We start from the raw sequence: 13,651 nt of genomic DNA on the forward strand, positions 1-13,651 counted from the left end.
CATTAATATAATGTAAATATTTTTGTGTATTATTAAATTTTTGTTTGTATTTATACAGTTTATACATAAAAATATGCACATATTATGAAACTTATGAAAAAATATATATCTTAAAAGTAGTGTAATATTATGGAATTGTATCTGTTTTCATTCATTAATTTTCCTGCGGCTTAATCCCTTTATTCATCAGGGGTCATCACAGCGGAATGAACCGCCTACTTATCCAGCCAATTTTTTTATGCAGCGGATGCCCTTCCAGCTTTAACCTATCACTGGGGAACACCCATACACTCTTACTTTCACTGATTAAGTTTATTTAATTATAGCGCATGTCTTTGGACTGTGGAGAAAACTGGAGCCTCTGGAAGAAACCCATTCTAACACAGGGAAAGTATGCAAACTCCACACAGAAATGTCAACTGACCCAGACAGGACTTGAATCAGCGACCTTCTTGATGTGAGGCAACAGTGCTAACCACTGAACCACCGTGTCACCCCATAAATAAGATTTATATTTTTTCTATGTACAATTACGTATTTATATACATTTGATATAATCGTCTATTTATGTACTACTTAGTACCACAAATTGTTGAGTTATATATATATATATTTTTTAATGTAATAATTATGTGTAATAAATGATAATACATTTCCCAGTGATGAGTTGCAGTTAGTGGGCGAGGCAGTGGCGCAGTAGGTAGTGCTGTTGCCTCACAGCAAGAAGGTTGCTAGGTTGCTGGTTCGAGTCTCGGCTCAGTTGGCGTTTCTGTGTGGAGTTTGCATTTTCTTCCTGCCTTCGTGTGGGTTTCCTCCGGGTGCTCCGGTTTCCCCCACAGTCTAAAGACATGCGGTACAGGTGAATTGAGTAGGCTAAATTGTCCGTAGTGTATGAGTGTGTGTGTGCAGATGTTTCACAGAGATGGGTTGCGGTTCATTCCACTGTGGCAACTCACGATTATAAAGGGACTAAGCCGAAAAGAAAATGAATGAATGATAATACAATATAAATTTTTGTTTGATAATAAATGAAACAATAAATGTGTATACAAATGTACCTGCATGTTTTAGTCCTATATTTAGGAATACAGGTATACAGTTTATTAATCAATAATTACACACGTGCATGCCTGATGCAAATCCTTATGTGTTTGAGTCTTCATATGTCCTTTGTCCTTTTTGGTAACGTGTTCAGTAATTATTTAACAAGTCTTTATTTTTGGATAGACCCTTAAATAATAGATTCAAATAATAGGTTACTCAGTGCTGTCAATGTGAAGACCTAAAATTAGTCTTCCTACATAATGAATTAGTCCCTGAGCAATTTTGGGGTACTGTGACTTGTCTAGATCTGACTTTGTCCTTTTCCAATCACAGACCATCGCTCATGCCCACACGCACACATACACATCTGTCCTTCTGTCACCAGAAAACCTGAGCTCTTGCTAATTGTAGTTCTGGCAGGAAGCCTTCACCATAATGGTCTGTCTGTACAGCAGGCTCCCGTTCAGAACTATGGCTAGATGAGCCGCCACTGCACCACAGAGCGGGACGCCTGCCAAAACGAACTCTGCAACCTCTTTGGTGTGCCCTTCGGGTCAGCTTACACAGCAGCGCGCCGTTCTGCTGAAATCCCTCAATTAATGCAGAGGAGGAGGAATGACTCAAGTGAAAAAAGCAGGTACACAAAATGGTGCTCGCATTTATTTGCTGTGTCAGAGCGGGGCAGTCCAATACAAGAGGGTTTACAAATCGGGATGTAATGTGAGAGTGTTTCAGGAGGAAGAGTGATGTTCATGTCCGTGTCATGTGTAATCTTTCATTTAGTCTCTGGGTTTTGGGTCGGGTGTTCACTTTTTGACTTTTCCCTGGGCTGCCACGGCCTCCATGGCTTTGCGCACTGTTTCCTCGTCTCCCAGGAACTGCATGGGTTTGATGGGCTTCAGGTCTTTGTCCAGCTCATAGACGATGGGGATGCCAGTGGGCAGATTCAGCTCCATGATTGCTGCATCTGACATGCCTGCGGACATAGATATGGTCACAAATACATTGAAAGTATTTTATTATACAGCGCTCAGCATAATTGAATACACCTCGTGTTTTGAAAATGAATATTTGTATCCATTTCTCAGTGAATATAGGCAATGCATTTTGGTGCGTTTAAACCAAACAGATTTCCTAAACAGATATATTTATTAAAATAATATTTTAGTCACAAAACATTTAAAAGATAATACTATTAAATTCAAAGAAAATATTGCAAAAACAAATTACAACCTACAAAATCTCAACTACATTTTTTCATTTGTTTCTTTTCTTGATTTTTCCTTTTTTTTTAAATTTGTATTTAATATTTTTCTATAACATATACATTATATACATATACATATACATATATATACATTTGGATTTACAGTTTTTGGACCATTATTGTAAGTTATTTTGTTAGATAAGCTCCAGATTTGGCTTCAGTACCGACTAATCTAATGTATATGCACAAATATAATATTGTATAGCCTCCTATTAAAAATATCAATCTACAAGAGAGATTTGTGTGGGGTGAAATAGTTATTACAAATACTTGTTTATTAAAATGTAACGACAATACATAATATTGGTCTGAGAAATGAATAGGGTATATGCCGAGCTAGTGTTGTTCTCATACTGATAAACCTCCGGTGACCTGTTATTCTGAGTTTTTTTCCATTTTATATGGTTCCTTTTACCGCATCGATGTTGTAATGTAATTAAAATACAATCAGTTAAATAGACTTTGGCATTCATTTAGTTGCTCAAAACGAGACGAAAAGCCTTTTACTTGCACTCGCGGCGTCAGAATCGGCAGGCTAGCGCAGAAGCTCAATTGAATATACTGGGGTAAAATAAATGCTCATATTTTAAAGACATGGCGGGGAAAATGTAATTTAATGCGGTGCTTCTTGCACAATCTGACACCCACTTCATATTGGATATCACTCAGCCAGTGGAGATCGCTGATTTTTAAAGAAAACAGACCTTAAATTTTGCAATTTTGCAATGGCATTCAGTTCACCGGAAGTGCTTAACCCAGGTTACTGGCAAATTAAAAGTTCTATTAGCATGCTTCGTCATACCCTATTGAACTAAAATACAAGTAATTTGTCATTTGAAAATACAAAATGTACAAGCAATCATTTAAAAAAAGTGCAATACAGTAGTTTTAGTCTTTTTGTTTGTTATTAAAACTACTGTACTAGGTATATTAGGCTGCTGTCAGTTTAGGATTGAACCAATGTAATGATCCATAACTGTTTATGCTTACTAGACATAAATGACTGCATTCAATACTATTCACTACATGGTACTGTGATTCTTTATTTAATTATGTATTTGGTTATTACAGAGTGACTATTTCCTTTTCTTTATCATACATGTTTCTTTATCACAGAAATATGTAAAAAAAAAAATTAAGCTGTTCTGTGCCACAGCATCTATTGTCGTATCATCTACATCTACTCTACTATATTTGAATGACCAAAAAAAAAAAGTAACTGGTAAATAAAAAAATACATAGTTATTTAGCTACTACAATGCATTAGGGCATGGTGGCACAGTAAGTAGCATGAATGCCTGACAGCAAGAAGGTCACTAGTTTGAGCCCCGGCTGGGTCAGTTTCTGTGTGTAATTTGCATGTTCTCTCCGTGTTCATGTGAGTTTCCTCCAGGTGCTTCAGTTTCCCCCACAAGTCCAAAGACATGCGCAATGGTTTTTTTGGGCTAACAACTCACCTCATAAAAATTTGATGTTACAAAACTCCAACATGGTGCAGCTAAATATTAACTTTGGTATGAATTGCCCTGTGAGTATGTAAGTAAGTACTACAATGCATTTGAAAATAGAAATGTTAAAATACCTAACACTAGCAACCTAGGTCACTCATCAGCTAGTAATAAAAAGCAGCAGTTTCAAACTCAGTTTCTGGAGGGCCGCAGCTCTGCACAGTTTAGTTCCAACCCTAATTAAACACACCTGATCAAACTAATTAAGTGCTTTAGGCTTGTTTGATACGTACATATAGGTGTGTTAAAGCAGGGCTGGAACTAAACTCTGCAGAGCTGCGGCCCCCCAGGAATTTAGCTTGGCACTCCTTCTCTAAAGCAACACAGCTGTTTTTTTCTATCCTATAATAGCATCAAGTGTCTAATGTGTGTATTTATACTACAAACTGTAAAGTTGGAAAAAATTAGACTGTCTAGAGGTTCATATAACTAGCTTAAGACAATTTGGGACCCATTTAGGAAATATATCCAAGAACATGTTTTATTGTGGATAGACTAAGTCCTTGTTCCAGAAAATGGATTCTTTTTATTTTCTAAGTTCAAAGTAGAGTGTATGTGATACAGATTGTACAATTGTAGTTTTTGTTAAGCCACATAGTTATTTACCTTTCATTGTATGCCCTTAAGTTGATACTATCTATACCAGGAGTGCCCGAACTTTTTCTTATGAAGGGCCAAAAACCAAACTTCATTGAGGCTAGTGGGCTGTAGGTAAATATGGTTGCCACGGGTATTTTATAATGTTTAGAAATTACTAGAAAACATTTATTTATATTAACTAATGCAGGTTTTTATTTACATTTATTAAGAAACTTATTACAATAAAATCAAAACAATTTCTTTTGCCTTGATTTTCTTGCCAGTTGTCTTTTGCATAATTCTCTGTTTGTTGAGTGACAGTATTTACATACTAAAAAATTTTATTTATTTATCAGATTTAATTTTTGTTTACTTTTTTGTAGCTCAGCAATAAAACAAACAAAAAAGCTACATCAAATTGGCAATCTCTGTTCTAAAGGCGTTCGTCCTAACCCTCTCCATCATACTCACTTCTCCTTTCAGATGGGATAGTGGGCCAAATCAAAGGTTACAATGGACCAACTTTGGCCCCCGGGCCTACATTGGGCATCTCTGATCTATACTTTTTGAAATATAATTGTTTGTTTGTCTTTTTTTTACTGTAATTTGCCATAAAATTATATAAAAAAACAAAAACAAATTACACCCAATTATGTTTAAATGACAAATTGACTCATAATTTGCATCTAATTCTTTACAAACAATTAATCAAATACTGCCCATCTCTGGTTGCAACCACTGGTGAATATTTTGACACATACATGGACTTTCTTGACCTTTCCTTGACCTCTGTGACCTTTCTTTGCACTAGTGCATCTCTCTAGCTGTTGAGAGAGAATGCAGAACCTTTTCTACTGAAAGGTTGTGCCCGTAACAGGAACCATTCCCTTCCCTCTCTTGTCTATGCATGAATGAGTGCTATAAATAGTCTTTGTGCCATCAGGGATCATTGTAGCCTGGTGGTCAGACACATTCTGTGTGTCTGAATGCTGCATGTCCTTGTGTCTTGACACGGTCGGCTTACTAGCAGTTCTGTTGTAATAGAGTCTCTGAATGGTCTTTTAACTTAATGTTTGGCAGGATGATACTCACTCTCTAAGTGTTTGACGATGCCACGCAGACTGTTTCCATGAGCTGCAATGATGACGTTTTTGCCAGCTTTGATCTCAGGTACAATAACCTCATTCCAGAAAGGCAGGGCACGAGCAATGGTGTCCTTCAAGCTCTCGCAGATGGGCAGCTCACCCTCTTTCAGACCCTTGTAGCGTCTTGACTGGTTAAGAGGGAAATGGGGTAACTTTAAACTTTTTGCAGTGATGTGAAAGCTGTCACAAACATCAGTGATGTATAAAGAAAGCTATGCAGAGAAGGTATTAATTTAATTGAAGATATTTAGTTTGAAATATTCTATGTGTATGTTTCAATTTATTACAACAACATATCAATTAAGTTAAAAAATCATGCAAATAAAAAAATAATAGTAAAAATGTAATTTTTTTTATTTTGTTAATATAATGTTATATTTAAATTTTTTACTAGTGCGTCAGTTTAATAATATATATTGTAAGTAATAAATTAAAATAAAGTTGACATGTTATATACAATATAATGTAAGTATATTTTGTTATATTAAATATATTATGCATATAAACATACAAAACATCCCATTTAATTATTAGATATATTAATTGTGTATATGTTTAACAAATTATAACAAAAAAGGTTTTCTCTTACCTCACTGATGATCTTGTGATATGGATGGTCCTTATCCATAGGTGGAGGAGGAATATCAAATGATCTGCGCCAGATCTTAACCTGCTCCTCTCCATGTTTGGCTGCTGTCTCAGCCTTGTTCAGACCAGTCAGACCACCATAGTGACGTTCATTCAGACGCCAGGTGCGCACAACGGGCACCCACATCTGGTCTGTGCCCTCCATGATGGTCCACAGAGTCTTGATGGCACGCTTCAAAACAGAGGTGTAGCAAACATCAAACTTCATTCCAGCGTCTTTGATGGCCTGAGCGCCGCGTTTCGCCTCCTCCAGGCCTTTCTCACTGAGATCTGCATCAAACCAGCCGCAGAAACGGTTTTCTTGGTTCCAAGAGCTCTCGCCATGGCGTACAATCACTAGACGATGAGCAGCAGCCATTATGAAAAGGATATTTGGGTTTCACTACAGTATTTGTCTGACAAAACCCACCAAACACAGCCCTCCTTGCTGTTGTGCACACACTCTGTGACAGACAGTGAGCCCTGCGTGCCTTTGCCAAGCTCTTTTTATAGCATTCTGGTATGTGGCCTGTCATGAATGTCATATCTCTGCTGCTTTTTAGCCAATCAGTGTTTTGCTTTCAGACTGACAGATGACTTTGCCTATTGCCTCTTGTGTCTAAGGGGAGGACCGGATTTCTATCTACTACTCGAAGGGCAGAGGTCGTTCAGGGATTCAAAATAGCAACATGACTTTTAAACTGAGAGGTGTGGAATAAAAGTGCAAAGATCAGAGTAAGCCTTAGATCCTAACGGCTAGCAAGAGCCTACGAGTGAACAGTGCAGCTCACACACACACACACACACACACACACACACACACACACACACACACACATATATATATATATATGTATAGAGAGAGAGAAAGACAGAGAGAATATAGAGGCCCCATAATGCACAGTATAGCAGGAGTTTGCTAACTTTTTTGCCTAAAGCAAACATATTTACTTAAAGTATCCAGTAAGAACTTTCTCTCTCTCTGTCTCTCTCTCTCTCTCTCTTTCACACACACACACACACACACACACACACACACACACACACACACACACACACACACACACACACACATATACATTAATATATATATGTGTGTGTGTGTGTGTGTGTGTGTGTGTGTGTAGCTCTGGAAAAAATTAAGAGATCCTGAAAAGTTATACATAGTTTTACATAGTTATACATAGTTTTTTCCCCTTTCTCTATTCTATGTTATTCTAAATATTTTTTTTAAATCATGTTTTCAGACTTTAAACATTGCAAACAAACTATTAAATAAAATGTAAAAATTACATACAACTAAAAAAACTATTAGTTTCTTTGGAATATTACAGTTATAAAAGCCTTTAAAAAGCACAATATTCACATCTTTGTTTCTGTGGCCCATATTGCATGAAGTACCTCTCATAACCAGCAGAGGTGATGGTGTGTTTCCACAGGTAAAGCACTGAAAATAGAGCTATAGCCATTCCTTACCTCTTTTCCAATCCCCCTCCCTCTTTGCACTCTTTTTCCAGCTTTCATCTCTGCATCTGCAGTGGAAGATGAATTTGCTATGTGCTTATATTTTAACTTCTGTGTTGCTTTAGAATTCAATTATTGTTTAAACAATGTGACAACTCAGTGCAAATCATCACTTGTTTATTTTTAGCTTCTTACACAAAGAATGACCTTGGTTGCAGTCGCTAAGCGTATACTTATAAAAATTTGCATTTTAATCACATTATTAGATCAAAAACCTTAACATTTCTACAGATATTTGTGTCATAGTCTGTCTTGCACACACAGCTGCACATCTCTCTCTCCCCCACACACTCTCTCTCTCTCTCTCTCTCTGCTATTGATACTGCATTGTCAGAGTTTAGAAAATCACTTGCGTCAGAGCTCCTTTCTGCCTATATAAGCTGCACTGACTGCAGTATGAGCAGCAGATCAGTGCTTGAAGGCTGATCGAGCTGACTGTGGTACCTAGGCACAGAGCAGCTTGTCCTTGGAGCCATGAGTGCCGTCGGGTTTGACCCTTATTTCTCGTCCTCTTACAAGCGCTGGTATGTGGAGAGCAGCCCTCGGGTCTCTCAGCGTGGCCGCTCTCGCACCACGTTCTCTGCCCACCCACCATCTCTCTCCTCTAGCCGCCTCCACTATGCCTCCCCCGGCCGGACGTCTAGCGGTCTGCTGCTAAGCAGCCCCGGTCGCTCCGTGGATATTGACATCAGCCATGCTGCCCAGGTAAGCTCTGAATTTCGGGCTGTGCGAACTCAGGAGAAGGCCCAACTGCAAGATTTAAATGACCGCTTTGCTGGTTATATCGAGCGAGTTCATGAACTAGAGCAGCAGAACCGTGCCCTACAGGCTGAGTTGCTCCTGCTGAGACAAAGGCATGTAGAACCGTCCCGCCTGAGAGGCCTGTATGAGCAGGAGATTCGTACCCTAAGAGCCGCTGTCGAGGAGGCCCGCATGGAGAGGCAGGCCGCTTTGAGCCACCGGGAGAGCATGGAAGATGCCTTGCGGAGCCTGCAAGCCAGCTATGAAGAGGAGGTTGTCGCCCGAGAGGACTCCGAGGGCAGACTTCTGGAATCCCGAAAGGAGGCCGACGATGGTGCTTTGGCTCAGGTGGAGCTGGAGAAGAAGGTGGATACCTTGCTGAATGAGCTGACATTCCTGAAGAAAGTCCATGAGGGTGAGATATCAGAGCTGCAGGCCCAAATTCAATATGGAGCTCAGATCGCTGTTGAAGCAGAGGCCGCCAAGCCTGATCTGTCCAGCGCCTTACGTGACATCAGAGCTCAATATGAGAAGTTGGCTGCTAAGAACATCCAGTCAGCTGAAGAATGGTTCAGAGGAAAGATGGGTCACCTGACGGAAAGTGTAGCCCATCACACTGACGCAGTAAGGAACTCCAAAGATGAAGCGGGAGAATATCGGCGTCAACTTCAAGCTTGTGTCCTTGAGATCGATGCCTGCAAGGGCCTGAATGAGTCCCTGGAGAAGCAGCTGAGGGAGGTGGAGGACAAGCAGAGTGCTGAGGTTGCAGCCATGCAGGTTAGTACTACTGCCAACTATTTTACCTATTAAATCCCCTCGAATCATCATTCTTACATCCATCCTTCTCCACAGGATACAATCAGTGACCTTGAGGATGAACTTCGAGCCACTAAGGGCGAAATGGCCAGATATCTTAAAGAGTATCAGGATCTTCTCAATGTCAAGATGGCCCTTGATATTGAAATAGCTGCTTATAGGTGAGATCACAAATATAACCACAGGCATTCAGATTTATGTTAGTGCTTCTAAGGCAAATCTTTCCCCCTTATTATTACAGGAAGTTGCTTGAGGGGGAGGAATCTCGCTTCAGTGTGGGAGTTGGAGGTTTGGTTGGTGCTTATTCTGTTGGACCGGTCTACTCCCGTCCCATGTTCTCCCTGTCCAGCATGAGCTCTGGCACCCCCTACCTGCTCAGCTCTCGTCTAGTCAGTTCATCCTTCTCAGCAGATGAGGCCATCACATCCAGTCAAGCTCAAGAAGCTGCTGCCAGTCCAACACAGGAAGAAGAAGAGGAGGAGGAGGAAGCAAAGGAAGAGGAAGAGGAAGAAAAGGAAGAAGAGGAAGCTGAAGAAAAAGAAGAAGAGGAAGAAAAGGAGGAAGAGGAAGAAAAGGACCAAGAAGAAGAAGAAACAAAGGAGGAAGAAGAAGGTAAGATTTGTATGCTACTGTAATTTGGTATGTGTTATTTGAAGTATAAACAAGAACTGCATCACTAATTGTTGTTTTTAACAGGTGCCGAAGAGGAAGCTGGAGCTGAAGAAGAAGAAGAAAAAGGAGATGAGGGGGAGACTCAAGAAAAGGAAGATGTTAAAGGGGAAGATGAGGAAGGAGGAGATGAAAAAGAGGGAGATGAGGAAGAGGGTGAGCAGAAAGAGGGAGAAGAGGAAGAAGAGGGAGAGAAAGCTGATGAGGAGGAAGTGGCCGCAGAGGAGGAAACTGAGGCTGAGAAAAGTGAAGAGAAAGCTGACACAAGTGCTGATCAAGCCAAAGAGGACACTGAAACAGACAAGGAAGACACAAAGGAAGACTCAAAGGAGGACACAAAGGCAGAAAAAGACAAGGTAGAGAAGGAAAAAGTTGAACCCAAAGCTGAAAAAGCCAAAGAGGAAGTAAAACCAGAACCAGCCAAGGAGAAAGCCAAGGAGAAACCCGAACCGGAGTCAAAGGATAAAGGCAAGGAAGAGCCAGAAAAACCCAAAGCAAAGGAAAAGGCTGAGCCAGAAAAGCCCAAGGGAAAAGATGAAGGTGAAAAAGCCAAGAGTGAGAAAAAGGAAAGTGTGAAACAGGAAAAGGGAAAAGAGGAAGCAGAGAAACCTAAAGCAAAGAAGTAATGAGGATCTATAACAGCACAAATATTAGTACCCGCTTCTTTAGTCTACCTTCAGTCTGTTACAAGCAGTGTCCCTTGACTTATGGTGCTCACAGTTAATTGCAATACAATGTTTGAAACTACAATCAACCTTATCTGCTTTTAAAACAATTGATGATTGTCTGATGCTGTTGAGATGCTGATCTACACACCCCAGTGAATGTATACTTGTGAAGTAGATTCTATTTTTGAATGAGGCATCAGTTCTGCAATAAGTGAATGTCAGCGCAATAAAAACAGGCTTCCTGATGACTGAAAACATGTGTTGATTCTTGTTTTCATTGTTTGTGGGTGTAATAATTGTGTTAATTCATTACAGAGACGTTCTTCAGATCTCAGATAATTAAACCAAGTTTTAAACTTGAAAATATAAAAGGTGCTTTGTAAAAAGACCAAATTAGCTGCAGAAAATCTCATGCAGGAAAATCAAATATCACCGAGGCAATAATTAAGGGCTCTAATATTTAAGACATAAACTAATTTTAATTAATAAATAATTTCTAAAGGATTTAATTATTCTAAATATACAAATAAATAAATAAATAAATAATTTATAATAATATAAAAAAAGGGCGAAGCAGTGGCGCAGTAGGTAGTGCTGTCGCGGCACCTCAGAGCAGAAAGGTCGCTGGTTCGAGCCTCAGCTCAGTTGGCGTTTCTGTGTGGAGTTTGCATGTTCTCCCTGCGTTCGCGTGGGTTTCCTCTGGGTGCTCCGGTTTCTCCCACAGTCCAAAGACATGCGGCACAGGTAAATTGGGTAGGCTAAATTGTCCATAGTGTATGAGTGTCTGTGAATGTGTGTGTGGATGTTTCCCAGAGATGGGTTGCGGCTGGAAGGGCATCTGCTGCGTAAAAATTTGCTGGATAAGTTGGCGGTTCATTCCAATGTTGCGACAAGAAAATGAATGAATGAATATAAAATAATTTCTCCCTGTTCATTTCATACCTTGTTAGAAGCTGCAGATGTACCTGAAGTTTCAGAGGTCCTTCAGAGTACTAAGATCATTTTATATAGCAAATCAAACCATCATTATCACCTGTAAATAAAGCATTTTCCTTTACCTTTCAGGCATTTCATTCCACTGTGGCAACCCCTGATTAACAAAGGTACCAAGCCAAAAAAGAAAATGAATGAATTTGATATTTTTTTCTTTTACATGTATTACAGTTTTTGCTTGAACACTTTAGACACATGCTTAGACCAAAGTACCAAAACACAATTGGCATGTTATTTCTGTATCTACAGTAGTGCATTTGTGTGTGTGTGTGTGTGTGTGTGTGTGTGTGTGTGTGTGTGTGTGTGTGTGTGTGTGTGTGTGTGTGTGTGTGTGTGTGTGTGTGTGTGTGTGTGTGTGAGACTGTGTGTGTGTGTGTGTTTTCTTTTCTATTTTAACCTTTCAGTACAATTTTTGGTATTGGTCACAGCACCTTTTGTATGAAAAAACATAAATACTGTAAGAGTCTCATTGAGCTTTACAGAATGCTAACTGATTAATTAAAAATAAAACAGTGCAAAAATGAAAGACTGCAGTGTTTTATATGAAGTACACTAGTTTGTTGCTGCAAATATGAAATATATTCATATGATGCAAGTTTGTATAATTTTGTCATCACAGTGATATTTTGGTTAGATGTTGATAGTAAAGTTTCAATTTGACATAGATGTGAATGTTTTTTTCCGAGTGTTCTGTCTTTTGGGTTTATGTTTAATGTTGTGACACAAAGAGCCAAAGTTAAGCATAAATTGCAATTCTATACTGCATACAGTGCATCACAAACTGCTGCAGTAATGAAGACTGCACAAATAGTTCACGGCAGTATTTTTAGAAGTTCCTGTAGCAAAATCAGGAAACTGTGCTCTGGGCTGCTATAAATAATTCCGTAAGGTTTTTTTTATAGATCGAAAAGACAAATGCACTTTGATGCAATTAATGAAATTTTATCGCTTTTTATTTTTCATTATATATCATATTTCATGGAACGATGGACCATTTACTAATGCGTTGAGCTGTCCATAATAAATGCTGCAGTAAAACCACATGTATTTGTGAGTAGGTATCATATATCTCTGATGGTGCACACACTGTCTGCAATGCAGCAACATTTTCTCATTAAAGTCTCGCACACAACTGCTGCTGTAATAACTGTCATATTATTGCACTTTGCACATACTTACACATGCTTCACTGAATAAAAGTACTTTCAGAACATTCAGAATGTTAGACAAATCTTTGGGTTGCTGATCTTGTCTAAAAATCTGATGTATTTTTATTGTATTATATTATTGGCGATTTTTAAGTTGCTATTAGTTGTTTTATGAAAAAAAAAAAATATATATTAATATTCAATATCAGAGTTACTGTACCCATCAAATATTGATTTCTTAAGTCTTCTGAAGTCAAAGACTGGCATTGTGTTGTCTACAAATGATAATAAACATGTCTGAAAACAAACTACTTTTTTATGCCAAAAATCATTTAAATGTATATTCATATACATTATATTTGACATTACATTTAATATTTTATGCTGTAACCGACAACATTTTCCCTTATTTTATATTTTATTTTTTTTTACTTTGAAGGGACATAATAGTGGAAAGTATAGACTGGAAACATGGCAGAGGCAGAGAGAAGGGAAGAACTGGACTTGAAGAGGACCTCAAGCTGGGAATCAAACTCAGGTTGATGTGAGTACCTCAGTGCTACATGTCAATGCACTTAACCATTAGGCTTTTGGTGCCAACCAACAATTTTATCTTAAATTGGGGAAAAAAATGTCATCAGTAGTTACCAAATATACTTAATAAAAATATGAATAAACATAACTGTAAATCCAGGAGAACTGAGAATACTGTCAAATTGTCTCTGTAAACACTTTAAATATAATAATTAAAATTTGATGTTCAATTTAACAACTGAAAAGACAATTTCATACACCATAAGTATACCAAATGAACAGACGACTAAATAAATGCAGTATTTTAATATGATGTTTATTGAGCAAATGCTGCTGAGAAATTCATTCAGATGAACAAAGACATGGGACTGCAAACGGTAGCACCTCA

The 13,651-nt window shown here is 38.6% G+C and overlaps 2 protein-coding genes and 1 long non-coding RNA gene across 21 annotated transcripts in view; 2 read left to right on the forward strand and 1 right to left on the reverse strand.

Moving 5' to 3' along the window:
• The window catches only part of LOC103909450 (uncharacterized), a 59,509-nt gene that overhangs the window by 3,589 nt on the left and 42,269 nt on the right, over positions 1-13,651 (forward strand). For 5 of the 19 annotated variants that reach the window (XR_015520216.1, XR_015520217.1, XR_015520219.1 and 2 more), the window contains 2 exons: positions 1,497-1,681; positions 13,169-13,273. This is a non-coding gene — a long non-coding RNA (uncharacterized LOC103909450). Of the gene's footprint in view, positions 1-1,496; positions 1,844-6,794; positions 6,879-11,653; positions 11,692-13,168; positions 13,274-13,651 lie in introns of those variants that run through there. The other 14 variants (XR_015520228.1, XR_015520231.1, XR_015520225.1 and 11 more) reach the window with 5 other exon arrangements.
• Positions 1,692-6,641, reverse strand: pgam2 (phosphoglycerate mutase 2 (muscle)). Its single transcript, NM_201024.1, has 3 exons — positions 6,133-6,641; positions 5,491-5,671; positions 1,692-2,020 (listed from the first exon to the last, which is right to left on the reverse strand). The coding sequence occupies exons 1-3, from the start codon at positions 6,547-6,549 to the stop codon at positions 1,851-1,853; spliced, it is 768 nt and encodes a 255-aa protein (NP_957318.1). The 5' UTR covers positions 6,550-6,641; the 3' UTR covers positions 1,692-1,850.
• nefla (neurofilament light chain a) lies at positions 8,094-10,843 on the forward strand. Its single transcript, XM_087301088.1, has 4 exons — positions 8,094-9,212; positions 9,288-9,412; positions 9,493-9,863; positions 9,948-10,843. The coding sequence occupies exons 1-4, from the start codon at positions 8,169-8,171 to the stop codon at positions 10,544-10,546; spliced, it is 2,139 nt and encodes a 712-aa protein (XP_087157214.1). The 5' UTR covers positions 8,094-8,168; the 3' UTR covers positions 10,547-10,843.

Source organism: Danio rerio, chromosome 21 (genome assembly GCF_052040795.2).
Source record: "Danio rerio strain M-AB ecotype USA chromosome 21, GRCz13ab, whole genome shotgun sequence".
Classification (NCBI taxonomy): domain Eukaryota; kingdom Metazoa; phylum Chordata; class Actinopteri; order Cypriniformes; family Danionidae; genus Danio; species Danio rerio.